Raw genomic sequence first — 23,360 nt, forward strand, 5'->3', positions numbered from 1 at the left:
GAATCCGAAAATCTGGAAACAACAGCCATTCGCTGAAACTTGGCCCTGTTGCAATGCCCAAAATGATGCTACCTTCCATGGCACATGACCTACTCCATACTCCATACCCCGGGGTCCTCGGAGCAATTCGCTCTCCGCAGTCGGAAAGGACCCGGAGGACTGAATGGCTCAATAGAATTAGCGGTAGGTCCCGAGGTACCCCGTAGAGAGTGTGGCGCATACCCTAAGGTATTTTAGTGAGACATTAAAACAACTACCGAGGATGGGGGAAGATCCAAGAATAAACTCCCGATCAGGAAGCGCTTATGTGTACCACAGCCAATACAGTCCGGAGCCTCCCGAAAAAACGAAAACCCCACCAAATCAATTGACGCTAATCCCAATGCGTATATTCTAGACCATCGTCATGGCTGAATGGGGCAAAGCGTGTGAACTAGCTTGTATGATTGGCTGGAGGGATTTGATGCAGAATCTCCACAAGGCTTGATATTCGCGACGTCATTATAGAGTAGAGATATAGAGTAGAGATATCATATAGTATGTAGTAGACTATACTACTATGCAATATATACTGCCTTTACAGAGTACCATGCAACGCGAAGAACAATAATACGAAACACGAAACGACCTGCCTAATTCAACTCTGATAGACAGATCAACCCCACTCCGTACATTTCTCGGTCCAAACTCGCTCGGCGCTGACTCGGGATCGGCCATAACTCGCAATGTGGCCCAAACGCAACCCAATACGACATTGCAGATTACAAGACACGAGTCTATTTGACCAATTTGTGGTGGATGATTTGCTGGCCAACGTGGGAGTATTGTTTGGTTCTCTCCGCAAGTTTGGAGACTGTATTGCATTACTGTACTCCATAGTCTGCACTAATAATGTACGATGTATTATTCTATCTGGTAAAGGAAAACCAGAAATCTGGTAGCAGCAGACTATTTTCAGTAGTTTGGTATGGATGATGACGATGGACAGGCTACATACATCATCACATCCCTGTTTCTGCATAAACGAGCAATAAACTTAGATCCCCCGCGCTGCGAACGACCGGGGAAGTGGCAATTGACAATTGGCCCGATGATATGGCTATGATCCAGCCAAGACGGTACAAGTCGGGTGCTTTACTTTCAACTGTGGTCGGCCATGTGCGATGCCATGTACCATGTACTGTACCATGCACTGTACCATGAGAATACTATGCAATGTACATGATATAGTCATGAGATGTAAAATGTTGCCTCTGATTTGATCCCGCAAGTTCATAGAGATCCCCCGGATTCCCCTCGCTATCTACCGAATTCAATAAGACATATTATTACAATAGAGTATGGTGCACAAAACCTGTTCCCATGGCGTTGGGCCCCTCTGGATCGACTGGCGGTTGAAGATCCTCAACAAGTCAAGATCGTCACTCCTCTCCAAGGGTGCTGTGTGTACTCTGTAGAGTGCACCAGAGTACGTAGTAGAATACACTCTACTATTACTGTTATCTTTTGCCATCCATATACAAATAAAATGCAATAATAATAAAGAGAATAATCTTCAAGTACTCGTACCAAGGTATAAATTACAATACGGTAATTACACTCCAGATGGCAGCGAATCATGTGGGGCAACGCTCTCTGATTGGCTCGCCTGCTCTCCCGTGACTCCAGTGGCCCAAAAAAACCCGCCGCCCCTGGCCGGTTCGGGAGTTCTCCCAGTCAGGCGGAGGTTTACTTGTACTCCCCTCTCCCTCTTCTCTTCTCTCTCTCTCCTCTCTTCTCTTCTTACTTGCTTTTATTCTTTCTTGCTTCTATTTTTCTAGATCCTCTCCACTCTTCTATTTTTTACTCTCAAAGAAAGTTGTTTATATTGTTTCTCACGAATTGACGAATCTACATTTACCTCCACATACGATCCGCTATACCACATACTAGCGGATGCCCAGGTGACCTTCAAAATGCCTGGAATCCTGCCCATGAAAGTCATCAAAGTCGGCGGCGGCAGTCAAAGTCGTATCGCTCAGGCGTGTGATCGCTGTCGAAGCAAGAAGATCCGCTGCGACGGCGTCCGACCGTGCTGTTCGCAGTGCGCCAACGTCGGTTTTGAATGTAAAACCAGCGACAAGCTCAGTCGTCGAGCTTTCCCTCGGGGATACACAGAATCTCTTGAGGAACGCGTGCGAGCGTTGGAGTGTGAAACGCGCGATTTGAAGAGTCTGTTGGATGAGAAGGATGAGAAGATTGATGTGCTGTCCCGGATATACTCTTTTTCGCCCCCATCACAACAGCAGCAACAGCAAAAACAGAAGGCTACTTCACGATCACCGCAGGCGCGCTCGCCTTCAGATAGTGTTACTCAGAAGGCGTCCGATGCGGCAGAGGGTGTTATTCACGTGAAGCCATCGTCACAATCAACGGCTTCCTCGGATGATGCTCCGACTGCCAGTGGACTGTCCAGCACGCGTGGCTTTACTGGTGAGTACCGAGAGACTGTGAACTGTCGAGATCCACACCGCTAATATTTTTAGACGCTTTAACCGGCAAATTGAACGACCAAGGAAAACTCGCTCCCGAGGCCTCAACACAATTCCTCACCCAATCCCCACCCGTCGTTTGCCATATTCGTGGACACCAGACGATCGAAACGCCGCCTCGGCTGGTTTCGGATCAGCTCATCAGCATCTACTTCCAGGAATGGGCCCCTCTTTACCCGGTGATCCACCGTCCGACCGTCCTTAAGGCTTACGAACAATACCTCTCAAACGCCGAATCTATGCAAAACACCCCTCATGACCTGGCACAGTTGAATTTGATTTTTGGAATTGCCGCGCTGGCCTCAATCGTATGATATCCGTCAAATCTCTCGTGGCAATGTGGAAACTAACCCCCTCCAGTCGAGGACCAACCAGGACCCCGCTTTCTTCGAGAAGAATTGGACCTCCACCCTCGAGTCGCTCTCCACCGACATTTCCGTCCCGACTTTGCAATGTTTCATTCTGGCGCAGATCCATTGTATGACCAAGGCCGATTACACTAGTTTGTTGCGCTACCGAGGTATTGCGGTTGGCATCTGCCACCAGCTGCGGTTGCATCAGAGCCAAAAGCACATCACCAACCCCCTGATTGGTGAGACGCGTAAGAAGATCTTCTGGTGCCAATATGTCCTAGATCGGTATGTTTGAACTTCCTTCCTGTCCGAGTTCCGCCGTTAACGGTTTCAGATTGACTGCGGCCATGACTGGTCTGCCGATCCTCCTGCGGGAGGAGGACATCCGTACCGAGTACCCTGAGGACGTTGATGATGAGAACATTACCGAAACTGGTTTCCTGCCCACCCTACCTGGCGAGTCTACGAGATTGTCCAGTGCGATCGCCCTTTTTGCCGCTTCGAGAATCCTGAACACGGTTTTGCACGATCTTTACTCTTCTGAATCCGAATACGACCTCTATGTTTCCAAGCTCCGTGCCGCTTCGAACCAATTAGATAAGTGGGCGCAGAACCTGCCTCCTCACCTGCGCCTGGAGTTTGCGCAGGACAAGCCCGCCACTAATGTGACGAGTAGCCGTTCGCCGCTTCTGGTGAGTACACTTTAACTATAATGCCATGGTTGATAACTAACGTCTGCAGTCTTTGGTGTACTACTACATCCGGTCGTTGGTCCATCGCCCCGCCGTTTGCTTTGCTGATGAGCAAATCCGTTCTCCTTCGGTCTTGGCCGTGTCGGACTCGAGCAAGCACATCATCCAGATTTTGGAGCTTCTCGATGAGCGACGTCTCTGCCTTTCTGTCAGCATGAGCCGAAAGGAAATTGTCTTGATGTCCGGATTGGGTCTCTTGTGGCAAACCTTGGGTTTGAAGCGGGACAGCAAGCTCGCCAAGGAAAGCCAGAAGTTGCTTTCCACCATCATCGACCAGCTGACGTCGGAGTCTGCGTCCGCGGCAAGTGAGTTCAGCAACGTGGCCGGTACCCTGATTTCGCTGGACGGTGGTAAAGGCGGAGCGAAATCCCAAGACACGAGCGCAGCGGCTCAGAGATCTTCCAAGTCTCCCAAGAAGCAGATGCAGTCCTGGAAGCAACGCTTGGCGGCCAGCATGCCCAACCAGGGACAGAGACAGGAGTCGCAGTCCCGCCGGGCCACCATTTCCGGCGCGAGCCCGTCTATCGACCATCGCCACATTCGTTCCTCGAGCCATACCAGCCTCCCGTCGGTGCAACCCGAGCACATCCACAGCCCTCACTACCAAGACACGTATCCAGTTGCTCCTTCGTCGACCATGTATGACAGCCATTCGCGGGCCATGTCCTGCTCGGGGCCTTCTGATGTTTCCAACGGCGCCATCACAGTGGCAGATTGGGAGTTTGTGCTGAGTGACATGGATCGTGGTTACTCGAACATTTTCACGGGTATCTACGGCGGCAAGGAGTGCGGCGAAGACACCGGCCCGTTTGCCTCGATCACGGCCGAGTATGGTGGTCAAAAGCCGCAGACCTCCATGCCCATGACAGCACCGCAGGACATGCAGGGTCTGTCTCCGGAGGCGTGGTCGGCCACGAGCAGCGACATTCCTCTGAAGCAGGAGATGGCATCGCAGAGCGTCCTCAGCTACTCTGAGGATAGCATGGCCGGTGGCTCTGACGATGGAGTCGCCTTCCAGGACCTGCACATGTCCCCGGAAGACCACGCCAACATGATGGATCCGTTTCGGGGCATTGTGATTCCGACTGAGGAAGAAATGGGCAGTTATGGTTTGGTTGACGGAACCAGCTGGGAGAGACGGTTGGCCGTCTAAACTTTTTTCTCTTGTTTTCTTTTCTTCTATTGCGGGAGTTGATGTTTCATGGCTGGAGTGATATGGATGGTATAAGGTTTCTTTTGTGTGATTTGATTCTTATTTATGATACCTGGTTTGGGCTGGCGATTTGGTTCATTGCTTTCTCTGTTAATACTTGGTTAGTTTACGCTTGACGCTTGGTATATATATATATATATATATGTATGTTTCCCTTGTTTTATATGGGATTTAATTCATGGCGAATATGTTTTGAGTTCTGGTTTTTGTGAAAATGGGAGGAATGTTGTGTTTTCTATGTAAAGCGTTTTTGGATAAATATGCAACTCGATTTTTACGTTCACTTGAACCGATTTCATTCTACACAGTAGATTGTACCTTGGTAATGAGTATCTCGACTGAAGCGAAGCTTCAAAGCACTATCCAAGGGATCCGTATGCATCATCAATTTCAGTTACAGTGACTACTCCCCGACAACCTCAACCCTTCCCACCACCAAGCAAACCCTCCACAACCTTCGCATCCGGCAGCTGCGCCCTATACCCCACATATCCCCTAGATAACCTCATACGTATATACTTCCCATCCGAATTAGTCTCTGCACATCGTCTGTCTCGAGGTAGAGAGGGAGGAAGGGAGGGGAGAAGACTCACCTCACCCGCCTTAACCGGCGCCGTACACGCCGGCTCCTCCGAAACACAATTCCCAAGAACAGAGATAGTAACGTCGTAATCTACGCCGAAACCGAAGGGAATGGTGTAGCGTTCTCGGCCAGTTAGGTTTGAGACGCGGTGGATGGTTGATTTGAAGTGGTTGTTTGTCCTGTTATGTGTTAGGGTTTGGATTTGGATTTGGATTTGGATTTCTTTTGGGAATGGGAGAGGGGGAGGGAGGGTTTACCACATTGCTAGGCAGTCTCCGATATTCACGACTAATGTCCCTGGGATAGGGTCAGCGCGTACCCATTGTCCGCTGTTGTTGAGGACTTGTAGGCCCGGGACGGTGTCCTGTGATAGGACGGTGACGCATTCGTAGTCCTAGTGCCTCAATTCATTGTCAGAGACTAAGAGGGAAGGAAACAAACCCAAAAAGTGTGCCTACCGTATGCGCAGCAATCCCATCCAAAACCTTCCCCACCGGCTGCGGTGGATAATGCACCATCCTAGCCATACACCCCGGATCCCTCATCTTATCCTCAAAAAAACTCCCTCCCAACACCAAGCGCAACAGCAAAACCCCTCACCAAATCTCTCAATAACTCCAACGCCGCTGCATGATTTCTCAAAAAGCCCCTCCCCCCGCCCCGGAAGCCCGCCTCTTCGCTTGGCCACTGGTTGTCGCCGTAGAGGTTGAAGAGGTCTAGTGGGAGAGAGGTACCGGGATTCTTGGTTGAGTCGCCGGCGATTTCGTGGCCTATGTCGAAGGCTTCGGAGTAGCAGGCTTGGTCTTGGATTATGTCGTTGGGGCCGATACCTGTTGAGAGTTCGGTGAAGAGGGGGCTGAAGCCGTGAAATTTCTGGACGGTTAGATTGGGTTCGTTGCTTGGCTGGTGGGTGAGGGAGGGGTGTGGATATGAAGAATTCCATTTTGGTTTTCTCTGGGAGGGCGAAGAATCGCTGGGCTGCGCCGTGGGCTTTGTCGATTAGGTCTTGTGGGATGCCATGGTTCTGATCGAGGATTGATTAGCCTCTGTTTGGATAGACTAGACCGAGGGTATCTTACCTTGATATAAAAGAAGCCAGCCTGCGTCAACCTCTGACGCTCCTTGGGATCAGGACTTCGCCATGCTGCGAGATCGATGATGGGGATGCTTCCAAAGTCTTCCTCATTCGCGGGCCGGGCTGTGTTGACTGTCATAGCTTTGGGTATGCTTGAGAACTCGTATGAGAAGTTGGGAGGTGAGATGATCTGGGAGTCTTCTAGCTCTTCTTATGTGTCTGATGCAGGACTGCTGACAGCAGGCTGAGACTGCGTCAGCGGTGCAATGCATCTGTGAAATGGTGCATTTCAGCACAAATGCTTGCTTTAATGCCTCTTTTATTGGTTGTTGGTTCTGCAGGAGAGATCCGGGAAATCCAACCCATGTAAGACATGTAACATTGAGTTGTACCAGGAAACTACTTTTACATCCCCCTTAAAACCAGCTTCGAGGTATCTGCGTAATGACCAGTAGTTTCAAAACAGGTAACTATGTATCCAACTCAACCAACGGAACCTGCTGCGTGATACAATGAAGTCCACCACCCGCATTAGGCAAACCATACAAATATACAGGAACAATCTCTTTATCCGAAAACAAGTCCCCCAGAACCCCCAAAGCACCAACATCCGTCTCGGGCACCCCAAACTGCGGCACAATCACCGCCCCCTTCACATGGAGATAGTTAACGTAGCTGGGTATCATCTCAGCATCTGCTCCTTGTATCCTGCTAATATCAGGTTCAGCCGCATTCACAATCTGCAGACTGCGGCCCTTTGCATCTCTCGCATTTGTCAGGATGCGTCGGACATCTTTGTACACTGTTGTCCAGACCTCTCCTCTCGTGGGAGGCGGACGGCTCAAAACAATCACACCAGGGCCAGCGAATCTCGCCAGTGCGTCGATATGGCAGTCTGTCGTATCTGCGCCGGCCACACCTGGGAGCCAGATGACCTTTGAAATGCCCAGCACGCGCTTCAACTCGTCTTCGACTGCGTCGCGATCCATGTCCGGGTTACGGTTGGGATTGACCAGCGCGGACTCTGTTGCTAGTAACGTGCCCTCGCCATCTGTCTCAATAGCGCCGCCCTCCGCTACAAGGGATGTCGAGAACTCGGGGATTTGGAGATCATGCAGGATATGACGGGCAATCGTACGATTACTCTCAGAGTGATCTTTAGCACCCCAACCATTGAAATGGAAATCGATACCATGAATAGCCTTCGATTCCCGCGAGACAACAAATGTCGGCGCGATATCCCGCATCCACGGCTTCACATCATCATCCCCCACAACCCGCATCTCGATAGCTGCAGCTTGCTTTTCACTGCAATTCTGCAACATCACCCGCGCTTCATCCGCCTGCGCCCGCGCGACGTAGATGGTCACCTTTTCGAATCTTGCGATAGCTTGCGCGATGCGGGTGACGTCGCTGTTCAGTTGCTCGTGGTTTCCTAGTGGCCAGTAGCTGTGAGATGCGCAGCCGGGCCAAGCCATGATTGTTCGGGCGTGGGGGAGCCATTCAGCTGGCATGTAGGAAGTGGAATTGGAAGGTGTCATGGTTGCTTAGTTGTTGATTGGTTGTTTGAGATGGTGTGCGCCGTTTTAAGGGATTTATCGTGGTGAGGGTGGTGAGGGGTTGCATTCTGGTGATGTGGGGTTGAGAAGCATAGATCCAGCTGCCGCCAATCCCTCACTCATTCCATTACGGTCACCACAGTTACTGCTAGATCGCGTCACGTACAAGGCTCATTGAGTTGAGCTGAGCGGTGCTGAATGCAAATATGACTTCACAAGATGGGCCCCAAGGTTTCTTCTGATGAAGCAACAACCAATGGGGGTATGAGCTTCGCTGAAGATTCCTCCTGGCCAAATCAAGACAAGTCACGCATCATACATACCCCGGTAAATGCCTAGCATTGCGCAGGTCAGGGGCCTAGTTTATGCGGGGCTCAGCCGCTCAGGTCATTACATGGCTGAACTGGGGTAACTATTTGAAGCGTCCTGCCCCATGATTTCAGAGACGGGATCGCAATATCTTACATATACCTTACTATCAGCATGGCCTCCCTACTCGCAGTACACGCTGACGACGAATGGTCCCCTCTCCGCGCCATCATCGTGGGCCGCGCTGGAAAGTCATGTTTTCCCAGCGCCTCGAAAAGGATGATCGAGAAGACTATGCCCTCTGCGCACGTCCACCGCTTCCAGCCCAAATCTCCTTTCCCCGAGGACCTTCTCACCAAAGCAGAAGCCGAGTTAGATCATTTCGCCGCTATCCTGGCGAACAAGGGCGTAAGGGTATACCGGCCGCCTAGAGACATCGACTGGCTGGCTGTAGACGGCTACACGGGTGCCATGCCGCGAGACGGACTTATGAGCGTCGGCAACGCACTAATCGAAGCATGTTTCGCATGGAAATGTCGCTCACGAGAAATCGAGCTCGGCTTCGCGCCTATCCTCGATGAACTCGCGCAAGACCCCCATGTACGTATTGTGCGACGGCCCACGCACACCTTCGCAGATACCCTAGACGACAACAAAGGTGAATGGGCAATAAACAACAGTCGACCCGCATTCGACACAGCCGACTTCATGCGCTTCGGCCGCACCCTCATCGGCCAGTACAGTCACGTCACCAACCAAGCAGGCGTGGACTACGTGCGCCAGAACCTACCACCAGGCTATCAAATCGAGATCCTCGAAGTAAACGACCCGCACGCAATGCACATCGACGCAACCATCCTCCCCCTCCGCGAGGGTTTGCTCGTATACCACCCGCACAAAGTCACCGAGGAAACACTGCGGCGACATGCGGTTCTTGCGGACTGGGATCTGCGGGCATACCCATTTACTCCGGGGGGTAGGGATGAGCCGCCGTTGTATATGACTAGTCCGTGGTTGTGTTTGAATGCGTTGGTGTTGGATGGGAAGAGGGTGGTTGTTGAGGCGGGAGATGAGCGGACGGCGGGGTGGTTGGAGGAGTTGGGGATGGAGTGTATTCGGTGTCCGTTTCAGCATGTTAATAGTATTGGGGGGTCGTTTCATTGTGCGACGGTTGATCTTGTGCGTGAGGCGTGATTGTAGGTTACACTTCTGGGCTTAGAGTTCAGTATATACCACATGAATAGAAAAGAAGAGACGAATATCATTCTGATAAGCTAGTACTATGTAAATGCCGCTAAAATAAGCCATATTGCACCAACAACATTCCATCCAACTAGTCATCACTATTAGGGTTGAATATCTATACCGGACCCAAACCATCGCGGCCCCGCAAAACTCCTCCAGCTCCAACATCCGCGCGCCAGCAAAAATGCCCCCCCGACCCAGCACCAAAAAGTCCAATTCAAACCCCTTCAAGAAACGAGCCCCAGAAAGCAAGCCCCAACGCCAACAACAACTGCAGAAAGAAGAACAACAAACCCCCCTCGACAACCCCGCCAACACAATCCCCCTCACCCTCCAACAACTCCTCCTAAACGTCTTCCAGTCCGCCCTCGTCCCTAACACCCCTGCCTCACAACATGACCAACAAAACCAGAGTGATGCGAACGATAATGAAGGAGAACTGGACCTGAAACCACTCATTCAGACGATAAAATCGCACCTCTACAATCGCGACTTCGACTCGGCGTTCACAGATGCGAATGAGGAGTTACTGCGCGCGTATGCGCTGCGATGGAGTGCTAGTCGGACACTTGGGTATGCGGGTGTTTTCAAGGCTGTTCTAGGTCTTCTCTCCGAGGATAAGGAAGGGAGGGGCGCTGGTGGACAGATTGTGTGTATCGGGGGTGGTGCTGGGGCGGAGATTGTGGCGTTGGCGGGGGTTTGGAGGGATATTGTCGCTGCGGCTACGGATACGGATGGGGAAAAGGGAGAGGTGGGGATGGAGTTGAAGGTAACGGCGGTCGATATCGCGGATTGGTCTGGTGTTGTTGGGAGGTTGGATGGTGCGCTTCGGTCGTCGAAGGTGTCTGGGTCGAAGAGGCATCCTGCTCCGTTGTTACCTGATGGTGACGGGGATAAGTTCGGCGTTGCGTTTCAGAAAGCGGATGTGCTTTCTCTTCCTGAAGGAGAGTTGAAATTGCTCTACGGCCAGGGAACGGTCATGGTAACGCTTATGTTCACACTGAATGAACTCTTTTCGACGTCCATGGCGAAAGCGACTGCCTTTTTACTACGTACGACTGATGTCGTCGATCCGGGGACTTTGCTTCTTGTCGTTGATAGCCCCGGGAGTTATTCCAGTTTGTCATTGGGCAAATCAGAGGAAAAGGTGGAACGGAAATACCCGATGAAGTTCCTGCTGGATCATACACTGCTATCCGTTGCGGAGGGCAAATGGGAAAAGGTGCTGTCGCAGGACTCAAGATGGTGGCGGAGAGATGCAGCACGGTTACAGTATGATGTTGGCGAAGGGGCTGGGTTGGAGGATATGAGATTCCAGGTTCATCTTTATAGACGGTTGTAGACGTATTAAGATATGGAGATGCATGCTATTGCTACAAGTAGTTCATCTGAACGTAAACACAACACAATTTTTTAAACCATTAACCCCTCAATCCCAACAACATGCTCGTGCTCTTTCCACCCTCCTTACCCTCACCACCGGGCAAGTAAGTAACATTCGGGTTAGTCGACAGCGTATTCGCAATGTCCTTGCTCGCATCAATCCTCCGAATCTCAATCAACCCACTGCCTGCCTTGGCCACCGCCTTGCTAATAATATCCGCACTCTCGGCTTCACCCTCCGCACGAATCACGTTCGCCTGCCGTTCCTGCTCAGCCCGCTCGACGATGAACCGCGCCCGCTCAGCATCCTGCTGCGCAATCTGCTTCTGCTCGACGGCGCGAGTGAACTCTTTTCCGAAGGTCATGTGGGTGATGGAGACGTCTTCGAGGGAGATGTTGAACTGCGAGGCGCGCTTCATGAGGTCCGTCCGGATCCGGTTGGAGACGGCTTCACGTTGGGTGATGAGTTCGGCGGCGTCGAACTGGGCCACGATGGCTTTGAGGACTTCGTTGCCGATGGAGGGTAGGACACGTTCGTCGTAGTCGGTACCGTAGGACTGTCTTATTAGCCCCATTATCATTTTATATTGGTTTCGGAGAGGGGGGTTACCTGGTAGATCGCCGGCAGCTTGGGAACATCAGGCCGGTGCAAAACTCTCAGCGTCAAGCTAACCATCTGCAAATCCTTACTCCCCGTCGTTGTCGAGATGTTGCGCGGCTTCGTGCGGACATCGTAGATAATGGCTCTCTGCAACCACGGGACTAGAAGATGCGTGCCCTCGTTGATCACTGTCTCCTGCACTCCCGACAATCGGTCGAAGATGACTGCTCGGGTTCCGCCGCGGACATCGTACAGCGAGGAGTTGACGAGAGCTGCACCCGTGGCGACGGGGATGGCTAGACGGTAGAGGTTTTGTAGGGCGTTCGCAGCCATTGTGTGTGTTGGTGTGAGTAAAGGTGGGAGGAGATGGTGGTGGTATATTATTTTACTGGAGAATGAAGTGATGTCGGACCTTTCGCAGTGTCCCGATGCGGACTAGCGCGGGTTGGCCAAACCTCCAACTTCACCCGACCGCGATCTCTCTCTTTCTGCTCTACAACTCTTTGCGCTGTACTACATCCCTCTTTCCCTGTCCTGTACTTACAATCGTCACAATGGTTGGCACTGCTGACGTTAAGAACGGAACGTGAGTTTTCTTTTCCCGTATCTTTTCCATTGCTTGCGCTGTGTCGATTCAAGGGCTCCGGCACCAATGAACAGTCGCCATTTATAAGCGCTGTTTGAACAAGACGATATGGACATTCTAATTGTGTTATATGAATGATCTGGTGCTGACATTTTGTCCTCTACAGTTACATTGGCCCCTGGGGTGCCCTTGGTACGTGACCTAGCTTCATCACGATCCCCCATACCTCCGGACCAGCCTACCCATAACCCGAATTCCTCATATACGAGTTACTCTTCGGTGCTTCCATTTCGATTCCCAATGCTCTATATCCGATATCCGACACATATACAATGCTATATGCCATGCTATATGCAATACCACAAGTCAGCATACTAATCTGACATGACAGGCTGCCCTACCCCCCAGCGGATCACCACCTACTCCCTCTCTGCCAACCGTCAGAGACCTCTTGCCGGTGCATTCCACAACGCCATCTTCAACACCTTCCGTCGTTTCCGTCACCAGGTTCTCTACGTGGCTCCTCCGTTCTTGATCGCTTACGCCACCATGAACTGGGCTGTTGAGAGGTACGCCCCGCCCCTGTGCCTGGATTGCGTTTAACGAGGAATTGTGGATTACGAGGATTGAATGCTAATGTTATATACACAGAAACGAGTACCTCAACTCGAAGCCTGGCCGCCTCCTCGAGGGTGATGACGAGTAAATGCGTTGATATATGGATATACCGTGTGAGGGTATTTAGGAGACGGGAATTGCATTGTACAGTACCTACTAGAACACAATCGAGTCTTGGGATCTTACTTTCTTTTCCGTTATGTTTCTGCGGTTTATTATTCCGGAGTCGCAGTGTCGGGCACTTCAATTGGTCCAACCAGCATCGAGGGATTAGCCATTGGAATGGCGCAAAGAGTGCGATTTTAGGGACTATTAATGCGATTGGTATCTGTATCCTGCTATGTGTTTGCTTATCTAGAGGGTGTGGCATAGTTGAGTGCGCATTGTACGGAGTAGAGTAGTATGTATGACAGGACAGGAGCATAGTTTGTTGTGTCACTAACCAATTGACCGAAGTGTCATATGAAAATGTTTAATCCAGCTCTATTCACTAATACCTCTTATCCTTCTCTATCTGAGACTTCGTAGTGACTATGTAGAAGTAGTAGTAGTAGTAGTAGTAGTAGTAGTAGTAGTAGTGAACCATACCACCATACACCAGACCCCACCCCCACCGGCGGAAAACTCTTCGCTTTTTCCTCCGCGTCTTTTTTCCCTCTTTTTATGCGCTACTCTCCCTCCCCAATTTTTTCTTCTTTTCGACTTCGCAGTTTTCCTCTTCGTCCTCGTCTTTCTTTCCCTTTTCACTACCGTCTCCTATCTACCCCCAAAATGAGCGAAATTACCCACCCCACCATCCAGGGTACCCCGCCTCTCTCACCACCTCTACTCTAGCAACGAGAATGCTGATAATGAATAGATGGCTGGTTCTCCGAACAGTCCGGCATGTGGCCCGGCCAGGCCATGAACCTCAAGGTCAACCAGATCCTGCACCACGAGAAGTCCCAGTACCAGGATGTTCTTGTCTTCGAGAGCAGCGACTACGGCACCGTCCTTGTGCTCGACAATGTCATCCAGTGCACTGAGCGTGATGAGTTCTCGTACGCTTTACCCCCTTTTCACTCAGTCTGTTATGAAGGGTATTAATAAAAGAACAGCTACCAAGAAATGATCACCCACCTCGCCATGAACGCCCACCCCAACCCCAAGAAAGTCCTCGTCATCGGCGGCGGCGACGGCGGTGTCCTCCGCGAAGTCGTCAAGCACGAGTCCGTCGAGGAGGCTATCCTCTGCGACATCGACGAGGCCGTCATCCGCGTCTCCAAGAAGTACCTGCCCGGCATGAGCATTGGCTTCCAGCACCCGAACGTTGGTGTCCACATTGGTGATGGGTTTGAGTTCCTGAAGAACCGCCAGAATGAGTTTGATGTTATTATCACCGATAGTTCGGACCCGGAGGGCCCTGCGGAGAGTCTTTTCCAGAAGCCGTACTTTGAGTTGTTGAGGGATGCGTTGAGGGATGGGGGTGTTATCACCACGCAAGGTTGTTCGTCGCCTTTCTTTTTGTCTACACTTTTTCCCCCCTTTTCTTTTTTTTTTTAATCCTCCCCAAGTCATGATCCACACATACATTTGAGATGAAGAAAGCTAACCTATCCCGCGCAAAAACCACCCCGACCTTTCCCCCTGGAAAGCTCGGCTGGTTGACGCATTTCACACCATATAGCCGAAAACCAATGGCTGCACCTCTCGCTCATCGCCGACCTGCGCAAGGCCTGCAAGGAGGTCTTCCCCGTCGCCGAATACGCCTACACCACCATCCCCACCTACCCGTCGGGCCAGATTGGATTCATGGTGTGCTGCAAGGACCCCGAGCGCAATGTGCGCGAGCCTGTTCGGTCTTGGTCGCGTGAGGAGGAGGAGCGTTTGTGCCGGTACTATAACTCGGATATTCACCGGGCTGCGTTTGTGTTGCCGAACTTTGCGCGGAAGGCTTTGCAGTCGTAGACTGTTTTCTTTGCATTGTTGAAAGCATGGACTGGGATGGACATAAGAATATGATTGATGGATGGATGATAAAATGCTTATTAGTTATTTATGCAATTGATGTTGATACCTGGATCAGGATTTTCATAAACTACGATACAGTAGGCAATTTGTATGAAATGAAGAATCGTATTTTTGTTCATCCTCTAGATCTTGGATGATATCAAGTTTCATAAATCACTAGATCCGCATTTTACCATAACCCATTAAATAGAAACAACATAACAAAGAAAAGACATCAACATGCTAACTTTACAGAATCTGCTGGAAAGCACGGTTGATAGGCGAGCGCACAGAGTGACCCTTGTAGAAGTCAATGGTGGCAAGAGCACGCTTGCTAATGCCCTCAGGAGTGAACTCGAACTTCTCGTACACCTGCTTGTAAGGAGCAGAGGCACCGAAGCGGTTGAGACCGAACTGCTCGTGCGAGTAGCGCTCCCAGCCCATGGTCGAGGCGGCCTCGATGGAGAGGACGGGGACGTTGTCGGGGAGAACCTGGAGCTTGTACTCCTTAGGCTGAGCGTCGAAGACTTCGAAGCAAGGAACGGAGACGACACGGGCAACGACACCGTGCTTCTCTTGGAGGGAGGTAGCGGCTTCGATGGCGATGCTGACCTCGGAACCGGTGGAGATCAGAGTGACAGCAGCGTTGGGGGCGTCGACGGCGACGTAGGCACCCTTGATGGCGGACTCGATGGTCGAGTTCTCCAGCTGGGGCAGGTTCTGACGGGTGAGGGCGAGGATGGAGGGGGTGTGCTTGGAGGTCAGAGCCATGTAGTAGGCAGCGCTGGTCTCGTTGCCGTCGGCGGGACGCCAGACCATGCAGTTGGGGAGGGCACGGAAGTGAGCGAGGGTCTCAACGGGCTGGTGAGTAGGACCGTCCTCACCCAGACCGATGGAGTCGTGGGTAGCGACGTGGATGACACGGACGCGAGAGAGGGCAGAGAGACGGACGGCACCGGCGGCGTAGGAGACGAAGTTCAGGAAGGTACCGGAGGCGGGGATAACGGTACCGTAGGCAGCGAGACCGTTCATGACGGCAGCCATGGCGTGCTCACGGACACCGTAGCGGAGGTAGCGGCCGGACCACTCACCAATACCGTACTCAGGGGGCTGGAAGTCGACGGCGTTCTTCCAGCGGGTGTTGTTGGAGCCAGTCAGGTCAGCAGAGCCGGAGACGAGCTCGGGGATGACGTCGTGGATCTTCTCAAGGACAGCCTCGCTCAGCTTACGCGAAGCAATGGCAGCGTCGCTGGTCTGGTATGTGGGGAGGCTCTTCTCCCAACCCTCGGGGAGCTTGCCAGAGAGACGGCGGACGAGGTCATCGTGCTGGGCCTGGTGCTCAGAGGAGTACTTCTGGAGGAGTTGGTTCCACTCCTGCTCCTTGGCAGCACCCTCGGCGGCGTGCTGGTGGTAGAGGTCGTAGACCTGTTGGGGAACGACGAAGCTCTCCTCGGGGTTGAAACCGAAGAGAGACTTGACACCCTGGCAGTCATCGGCCTTGAGGGGGTTACCGTGGACACCACCGGTACCCTGGAGCTTGGAACCGAAACCAATGGTGGTGGTGAGCTTGATGACGGAAGGCTTGTCAGTGACCTGCTGGCACTCGCGGATGGCAGCCTCGATGGCCTCAAGGTCGTTGTCACCGTCCTTGACGTGGACGGTGTGCCAGCCGTAGGCTTCATAACGCTTCATGACGTCCTCGGTGAAAGCACACTTGGTGTCACCGTCTACTCAATTAGCATCTTTTTCTTCTTTCCAAAGGGAATGAGGGTACATACCAATGGAGATACCGTTGTCATCGTAGATGGTAATGAGGTTACCAAGCTTCAAGTGACCGGCCATAGAGGCAGCCTCGCTGGCAACACCCTCCATAGCACAGCCGTCACCGAAGAAACAGTAGGTGTAGTTGTTGAAGAGGTCATAGCCGGGCTTGTTGAAGGTACCAGCAGCCTGGGCCTGGGCAATGGCAAGACCAACGGCGTTGGCGAAACCCTGACCAAGAGGACCAGTGGTGACCTCAATACCGGGGGTGTCGTGAGCTTCGGGGTGACCGGGAGTCTTGCTGTCGAGTTGCTGCAGGAGTCAGTACATTTATTCGTTGAATTGTGGTAGATAGGTAGCATACACGGAAGTTCTTCAGGTCATCCATGGAGAGCTCGTAGCCGAAGAGGTGGAGGAGAGCATATTGGAGCATGCAGCCGTGACCATTGCTGATTTCGTTAGCCACCATTAAACATATTCAAAATGAAGGGAACGTACGAGAGAACAAAACGATCCCGGTTAGCCCAGTCGGGGTTCTTGGGGTTGAAGCTCATGAACTTGTTGAAGAGGACGTGGGAAACGGGGGCCATGCCCATAGGGGCACCGGGGTGGCCCGAGTTGGCCTTGAAGGTGGCATCGACCGCGAGGGTACGGATGGTGTTGATGGCCAATTGGTCAACTTCGGAGTACGGCATGATGGCGGCTGGAATTGTTAGCTGGGAGATGACAGAGAGAGAGAGAGAGAGAAGAGGAGTCGATGGTTGAGGATAGAGGGGATATGGAGGATTGTATCAGAATGACAACAGAGGGGCAACATACTTGTTCCTTGGGATCACCGCTTAAAAAGAATTGACAGCCACAGAAACAATTGCAGCTGATCACAAAGGAAGAAAGAGGATGAAGAGAAGAAATATAAGAGAAGAAAAAAGAGAGAGAGGGAAGAGAGTGAAAAAGCGATGAGGGGTCCGAAGGCGGTGGTGGTTACTAAGTGGGGGATGATGCCGGTGGGGCTTCACCGGTGTGCAGCATAATGCCTACTGGTACGGAGTACATAGCACCTGTACTACTACAAAGTATTAGTAGAGAGATATATATGAGATTGAGATAGTCTGTTATTGATTAATTGTAATTGTGTGCTACAGAGCGCTATTCAGTGTGTTCACTATGTTCTACGGAGTACACTGATATCACCCATGACAGTTTGCCGTAAACGGCAATTGACTTCATTTACATCCGCCGATGGTCCAGAAAACATTGGAATGACATCCTGGTCTAGCATCCGATATCCCGGCACATAGAATATATCATCATACATCCTCTCGCCTCTCAACATAGCACCACGAGCACACATCGGAGATTTAACTGAAGTGATGCGGAGTTCCCTTTTCCGATGTCTTCTGTCAAACAGTCGCCGACATCTCCGTTCCGGAGGACGTTGCTCCGCGACGGGCCGGTTTGACTAAGCAGGCGATTGTGAGAAACTTGGAGATGGAAGAGAATAATAATGGAAGACGGAATACTACAGAGATTGGAAAGGAACAGTAGCATGGACACAAGAATCGATCAGCAGGACATGTACAATTCTGCCGTCGGATTCGCCATTCACGGCAATCCGATGTATGCCTCAGGCATATACAGATCATCCGAGACGGATAAAATCTCCCGTCATGTATATATATCTACCGACGTTTTGCCAGAACATCCGAGTAAATCGCCGTAGCGGGCAATGCTAGTTCATTCTCAAAGCAAGTCTAGATTGAAATATTCCAGGCTAACGCATCCAATTCATCAGAATGCCCTCGCTATCTCTAATAGTTACCTCACAGTCAGATCAAATTGACAATGGTGGAATGAAAATAAGAGAAGAAAAAGTCCGTCCTCTAAATGAAAGATAGAAAAGAAAAGTAAAACGGTTGCCAAATGCCAGCCGCCAAAAGAAAGTAGAGAAAGAGAGTAGAAATGTAAAGAAGGCTCAATAATCGCATCCAATGGATCAATAACCAGATATTAACGAGAGACAAGAAAATATGAAAGATAGAACAAGCTCATATCTTTACGCTTGCTAAAAACGTTCCCAGAAAAAGAAATTCGTAAGTTTTCTCAACCAAAATGATGTCAAGATCGAAGAAAAGTCAGAACAGTCGACAAGATGCTGCAGGTCCTTGGATGAGAAGGAAGACTATGTACAGGTGTGTAGGTGTCGAAGCCAAATGATTAAAAAAAAAAAAAAAACCGTAAACGGACATGCGATGGTGGATGATATTAGATTATGTAGGTCATTGGTCGGTATACCCGTGGTTTTTTTCTTTGTCTTTCGTTCTCCAGAAATGCTTGAGACGACCTATCCCCCGGCCTTTCTTTTTACCCTTTTCAGGCGCATCTCCGGGGGGTTTCTCCTCGTAACTCAGTTTGCTCCTTTCGTTGGCATGAGGACCAACGACAAGCTTGGATAAACTGGCAAGACTGGATCTCTTCGCAGCATGTGACGCGCTGGTGCGACGATGCACAGCTGCAGAAAATGACGCTGCGCGATCCGAGGAGCCACGGCGAGGGAAAAAGGTAGCGGAAAATCGTTGCAAGGGATTCGTGGAGGTCGAAGTACTGCTCGTCAAGGATGGCACATCCTCAACCGACCCGTGGGGGAACTCTGCCGACATATTATTATAAGGTGGTATAAAAAAGGTGCGGTCCATGGTCGAAGGTGTCGTAACTGAGCGTGGACCATCAGGCGGAGAGTTGGTGAAAACAGGGGACGGGAACCCCGAGGTCGGTTGGGAAGAGCCACCGTTAAGCGAGAACGGGGGAATGTTAGGACCCAAATCAATGGGAGATGTCGATGGCCGCTTATCGACAGGTAGGAAGCGAGGCGAGACATCAGGACTGGGGGGAGCCGGCGCCCGGTTATGTTGCCAGCCTTCCTGCCTGATAATATCCACAGGAGTGCGTGGCGGGTTCGCAAACGGGTTTCTGGCGCTGTGTACTTGCTCCGCAACCTTTTCTTGTTCAAAGCGCCCATTGACAAGGTTGTTCCACAGAGGTGCAGCGACCTGAGCCGGTGCATTCCCCTGAATCCCCAGTCCCTCTGCACGAGGCCCTTCCTCTTCTGCAGGCTGTCGTGTGAGCGTATCAGAGCTGTCCTTGTCACTAGTTGAGGGTTCATCGTAGATAACCGAACCCGCCTGGGATACTCGTCGCTCCTCCTCTGGCGAGGGTTCACTCGTAGCAGCCAAGAAGGCATCCTCCTCCTCCTCGTAGAAAACGTCGGGGTTTTCCAGGGTAGAGTTACCGGTCAACCGATGGTTACCAAGGGCACTGCGGTCAAACGGTGGCATCTCCGGGGCACTCTCCGTGCGGCGATGGTAGCGCATTTCGGGACCAACGAATTCACCACGTCGTCCGCCACTGTACATGCGCCTCGTTGCAGCGGAAAAGCTACTAGGAGCAGTCTGCCCAGCACGCATGTCAGGAGTATTAAAGGGGCCAAGCGCTGCATCCAGATCAATGACCGGGGTTAGCGTATCATCTGCAAGACCTTGTTCATAGAAGCTCCTTGGCTTCCACGAACCATCGAGCGACGGCGTAGGCTGTGGCACCCCGGTATCAGTGGGAGGAGGGTTCGGCGGTGTTTCAGTGTTCGTGGGTGCTCGAAGGACGACCATGTTATCATCGTCAAAGTCCACATCCAAGCCCGAACCTAATTCCGAGTTCGTCCTGGTGAGGGCAGGCGGCGCAGAGTTGTTGTCCTCCACGGATTCCTTCTTCGATGGATTCCGTTTGCCCTTTCCACGCGTCAAAATGGAGCCAGCCCACGATCGCACCTTCTTCTTCCTCGTCTTTGACTTGGATTTCTTTTTCGAGGGTTGCTCTGCGAATTCTTCATGGGTTTCAGCAGAGGTGTCCGAGTCGTCATCGGATGAGGAAGAGCGTCCGGACAAATCAGTCAAATGAGCATCTTCGTTGGCGTGGTTATTTTTCTTCAAAGCAGCATCCAGCAGTCCAGAGGATAAACTCTTGTGCCGCGTATGACCGACGGACAAAAGGGGTCGTTTCGATTGCGTGCCATTGCCGGTTGTGCCGCTGCTGCTCTGGTCAAACAACCACGACGCATCAGCGGTTTTCGGTCTAACACGGGGCTTTTCATCGTTGGATGGCGATATCTCAATGGCTGGAGGACCACTATTTCTAGCAGCCTGTTCCGGGTGAATTTCGGGCGTGCTCCTGGGTATCTCCACTGGTACGGCTGCAGAGGGGGGCTGCTCAGGAGCAAGGAAGCCACTGGGAGCCGGGAGGTTAGGTTGAGATGCGGATGTTTCACCAGTAGGGGATGCCGGAGGTGAGTGTCGAGGCAGGCTGGTAGCTGAATGAGACATGGGCCGTGGGATCTCCTCGAAGGTGGGATTATCCCGCTTCCTATCCGCGGGGACAACAGGAGCGCTACCAAGGGTGGGTTGAGTGTTCAATGCGTTGGAAATGGCGGTAAGATCGACACTGGATATAGCTGCTGAGCGACGATGGGCATGACGGCTGCGCTTTCCCGGCCCACCGGCACTGAATCCTGGCCCTGGCGCAGGGAGTTTCTCCGGACATTGCAGGGGATTTTCGTCCTTTGTCTGATTCGTCTCAGCTACTGGCGGGGTCACCAGACGATCACCACCCACGAATTCACTAGGACGTCGACGGTGCCCGGTTGGTCTGTTTGTCGGTGGGCCAGTCGGAGAGTGTTGCGGTGGTGACAGTTGAGACGCCTGGACGGAGCCCGGGTTGAAAGAGAATGCGGGAAGCGATGGAGGAGTACGGATGCCCCGAGATTCCAGAACCGCAGGGGATGTCGATGGAGGAATACTCTTGGAATGATCCGGATCGCGTGCCGGGAAAACGAACGAAGGGTTAGGGAGCGGGCCCGACATGCTCAAATTGCGACGAGAGTGTCCGTGGAAAATCGGATGGGAAGACGAATGGAAATCCTGGGAAATCATGGTGGAATGAGACTGCGGAGGCAAGGAAATGGACGCCATGGTGGCAGTGAATACAGCGACGCAATTCCGACCCCGTGATGGACAAGGCTCACACGCACGGGGACCTCCAGACCAAAGTGACTTTCCAGCGGAAGGGGAGGGAACGGAAAGCCCGGAAATGTCTGGAGGTCTTCAAAATTGCAGAAAAATCATTGAACGTCCACCGAGAGAATTCCTGGGATGGACCGGACTGTATTTCCTCCTCTTCGGCAAGATCGATCAACAATCCAAACCAACCAGCTTGGGTCAGTCCGGATAAGGAATCCAATGGGTTGATGGGCGAATTTCCAAGGAATTAGTTATTCTATTGTCGAGAAGCGTAGGGATAGATAAAAAAAAAAAAAGCGAGAGCGTAAGTATATAGAGTAGGAGTTGTTGGAACCGGCCAGTGTTTGTTTTCTTTTGTTTTTTTTTGTTATTTCTTTTTTCCAAGGCACACGAATCAGGAGATTGAGTTTTCTAAGGAGCGGACGGCCACAAAATGGGCCAGAATAAGAAGAAAAAGAAGAAAACGAAGTGAATAAAGCGGACGGAGAGAGGAAGAAAGAAGCGAAGAAAGTTGAGAAAAGGTGGAGATAAAAAAGAGAGAAAGAGGAAGTAAAAGAGAGAGAGAGGAATGGAGGAGAGGAGGAAGAGTCGAGGAGAAGAGAGGAGTCTGTGAATACAATACCGTTGCCGCGTATTGACTGGTATCGCCGTGTTACTAGTGTCAGCCACAGGGCCCATCCCCATGATTCATCATCTGGTTCACGGTATATCATTGGTTATGGTTGGCAGTGAACCGCCAAGGCCGTCGGCGGTTGGTGCTCGGATCGGCGATGCGGAGTATTTTATCAGGTACCATACGTATAAATACTGTTGAGTAAGTACCTGCGTGTACTTGTAGCGTACTTGTTACTGTAGTGTTATTACAGAGTTCGAGTAGAGTTAATAGCAGGCTATGCACTATTATCTAATGAAGTTATGGCATGCTATGTATATGCACTATGGACATATAACAGGCACGGACAGGTCCTGACATCATGACGACCATAGAGTGTCGGGTTTAATCTGCGATCCCCCAATTAACTTGAGCTGTTCCATGGTTGATTATTTTTCTCGAACAGCGGTTTCCTCTATGACGATATAAAAATATGCATTGTCGCCTCTCATATATTAGAATAAATAATTATCTATATAGTACTTGTAGAATAGTACTTGTAGGAGACCGTGTTGATGCAAGTACCCTTACATCCAAGGCCATCAATAACGCCAAATACATGCGCATACAGATGGAGCCCACGACTTGGCAGAAACACTGCAAAGACAACTGCAAGGCGAGGCATAGTATCCCATCATTGCAGGTGTCAGATAGAATGGTCTCACTGCTATTTTGTCTATCTTACTGTCTCTTTTATCTTTCGTTATTGTACTAATGCTTTGTACTATGTACCTTGTATGAAGACTAGAGCTGAAAATAGATGATCGACTAGCAATAATAATACGAAATAATACGATGCCTGTAATCTTGCTGCATCCAACCCAAAACGGTGAAACACATGGCTCGTTCGCCCCCTGCAGTGGGGAAATCGTCCAATCAGGCTGCGGGATTCCTGTACCTGAGCTCTTAATCCGATGGCATAATTTATGCATGGCACCTGGTCTGTGCTGTGTGTACAAAAAAAGAATAAAGACTCGTACGGAGTAAAGAGTGCAATATATGCGGAGTATTAAGAATAACTACTCATATAAAGAGCTATTTATTCCTCAAACACCATGTTGGCATGTCTATAAATTCTTTTTGCGCA

At 51.2% G+C, this 23,360-nt stretch overlaps 10 protein-coding genes across 10 annotated transcripts; 5 read left to right on the forward strand and 5 right to left on the reverse strand.

Moving 5' to 3' along the window:
- Positions 1-1,955: 1,955 nt before the first annotated feature.
- Positions 1,956-4,789, forward strand: facB (C6 transcription factor FacB/Cat8; the record flags this gene model as incomplete). Its single annotated transcript, XM_022541227.1, has 5 exons — positions 1,956-2,472; positions 2,526-2,839; positions 2,892-3,169; positions 3,219-3,576; positions 3,626-4,789. The coding sequence occupies 5 exons, from the start codon at positions 1,956-1,958 to the stop codon at positions 4,787-4,789; spliced, it is 2,631 nt and encodes an 876-aa protein (XP_022397566.1).
- A 338-nt stretch (positions 4,790-5,127) lies between these two features.
- ASPGLDRAFT_76582 (uncharacterized protein) lies at positions 5,128-6,673 on the reverse strand. Its single transcript, XM_022549859.1, has 5 exons — positions 6,512-6,673; positions 6,006-6,305; positions 5,690-5,826; positions 5,443-5,611; positions 5,128-5,367 (listed from the first exon to the last, which is right to left on the reverse strand). Exons 1-5 carry the CDS (start codon positions 6,644-6,646, stop codon positions 5,269-5,271), a joined length of 840 nt encoding a protein of 279 aa, XP_022397567.1. The 5' UTR covers positions 6,647-6,673; the 3' UTR covers positions 5,128-5,268.
- Positions 6,674-6,977: 304 nt separating this feature from the next.
- ASPGLDRAFT_133806 (agmatine deiminase family protein) lies at positions 6,978-8,021 on the reverse strand (the record flags this gene model as incomplete). The annotated part of the gene is made up of 1 exon (XM_022541243.1): positions 6,978-8,021. One exon carries the CDS (start codon positions 8,019-8,021, stop codon positions 6,978-6,980), a length of 1,044 nt encoding a protein of 347 aa, XP_022397568.1.
- Positions 8,022-8,397: 376 nt separating this feature from the next.
- ASPGLDRAFT_68973 (uncharacterized protein) lies at positions 8,398-9,569 on the forward strand (the record flags this gene model as incomplete). The annotated part of the gene is made up of 2 exons (XM_022549315.1): positions 8,398-8,422; positions 8,569-9,569. 2 exons carry the CDS (start codon positions 8,398-8,400, stop codon positions 9,567-9,569), a joined length of 1,026 nt encoding a protein of 341 aa, XP_022397569.1.
- A 235-nt stretch (positions 9,570-9,804) lies between these two features.
- ASPGLDRAFT_133410 (25S rRNA (uracil2843-N3)-methyltransferase) lies at positions 9,805-10,962 on the forward strand (the record flags this gene model as incomplete). The annotated part of the gene is made up of 1 exon (XM_022541207.1): positions 9,805-10,962. One exon carries the CDS (start codon positions 9,805-9,807, stop codon positions 10,960-10,962), a length of 1,158 nt encoding a protein of 385 aa, XP_022397570.1.
- A 79-nt stretch (positions 10,963-11,041) lies between these two features.
- phb1 (prohibitin subunit PHB1) lies at positions 11,042-11,937 on the reverse strand (the record flags this gene model as incomplete). The annotated part of the gene is made up of 2 exons (XM_022541245.1): positions 11,042-11,560; positions 11,614-11,937. 2 exons carry the CDS (start codon positions 11,935-11,937, stop codon positions 11,042-11,044), a joined length of 843 nt encoding a protein of 280 aa, XP_022397571.1.
- A 418-nt stretch (positions 11,938-12,355) lies between these two features.
- On the forward strand, positions 12,356-13,159 carry ASPGLDRAFT_50837 (ubiquinol--cytochrome-c reductase subunit 8). Its single transcript, XM_022547394.1, has 2 exons — positions 12,356-12,759; positions 12,842-13,159. Exons 1-2 carry the CDS (start codon positions 12,575-12,577, stop codon positions 12,894-12,896), a joined length of 240 nt encoding a protein of 79 aa, XP_022397572.1. The 5' UTR covers positions 12,356-12,574; the 3' UTR covers positions 12,897-13,159.
- A 420-nt stretch (positions 13,160-13,579) lies between these two features.
- Positions 13,580-15,170, forward strand: ASPGLDRAFT_1501081 (spermidine synthase; the record flags this gene model as incomplete). Its single annotated transcript, XM_022542106.1, has 4 exons — positions 13,580-13,610; positions 13,668-13,848; positions 13,906-14,294; positions 14,475-15,170. 4 exons carry the CDS (start codon positions 13,580-13,582, stop codon positions 14,753-14,755), a joined length of 882 nt encoding a protein of 293 aa, XP_022397573.1. The 3' UTR covers positions 14,756-15,170.
- tktA (transketolase tktA) lies at positions 15,047-17,253 on the reverse strand (the record flags this gene model as incomplete). The annotated part of the gene is made up of 4 exons (XM_022543766.1): positions 15,047-16,524; positions 16,576-16,870; positions 16,923-17,007; positions 17,057-17,253. 4 exons carry the CDS (start codon positions 17,251-17,253, stop codon positions 15,047-15,049), a joined length of 2,055 nt encoding a protein of 684 aa, XP_022397574.1.
- A 1,244-nt stretch (positions 17,254-18,497) lies between these two features.
- Positions 18,498-21,722, reverse strand: ASPGLDRAFT_797455 (putative cell wall proline rich protein). The gene is made up of 2 exons (XM_022550032.1): positions 18,698-21,722; positions 18,498-18,657 (listed from the first exon to the last, which is right to left on the reverse strand). The coding sequence occupies exon 1, from the start codon at positions 21,571-21,573 to the stop codon at positions 18,835-18,837; it is 2,739 nt and encodes a 912-aa protein (XP_022397575.1). The 5' UTR covers positions 21,574-21,722; the 3' UTR covers positions 18,498-18,657; positions 18,698-18,834.
- Positions 21,723-23,360: the final 1,638 nt, after the last annotated feature.

This window comes from Aspergillus glaucus (genome assembly GCF_001890805.1).
Source record: "Aspergillus glaucus CBS 516.65 unplaced genomic scaffold ASPGLscaffold_21, whole genome shotgun sequence".
Taxonomy (NCBI): Eukaryota; Fungi; Ascomycota; class Eurotiomycetes; order Eurotiales; family Aspergillaceae; genus Aspergillus; species Aspergillus glaucus.

What these genes read in the sequence shown, in the direction of transcription:
- ASPGLDRAFT_76582 (XM_022549859.1), bottom strand. Translation starts at nt 6,646, where the DNA reads ATGACAGTCAACACAGCCCGGCCCGCGAATGAGGAAGACTTTGGAAGC. An exon ending in GTTTTGCTGTTGCGCTTGGT is followed by an intron (nt 5,827 to 6,005) that starts GTTGGGAGGGAG and finishes TTGAGGCACTAG; the next exon opens with GACTACGAATGCGTCACCGT. An exon ending in CGCCGGTTAAGGCGGGTGAG is followed by an intron (nt 5,368 to 5,442) that starts GTGAGTCTTCTC and finishes TCGGATGGGAAG; the next exon opens with TATATACGTATGAGGTTATC.
- ASPGLDRAFT_797455 (XM_022550032.1), bottom strand. Translation starts at nt 21,573, where the DNA reads ATGGCGTCCATTTCCTTGCCTCCGCAGTCTCATTCCACCATGATTTCC.
- ASPGLDRAFT_50837 (XM_022547394.1), top strand. Translation starts at nt 12,575, where the DNA reads ATGACAGGCTGCCCTACCCCCCAGCGGATCACCACCTACTCCCTCTCT. An exon ending in ATGAACTGGGCTGTTGAGAG is followed by an intron (nt 12,760 to 12,841) that starts GTACGCCCCGCC and finishes TTATATACACAG; the next exon opens with AAACGAGTACCTCAACTCGA.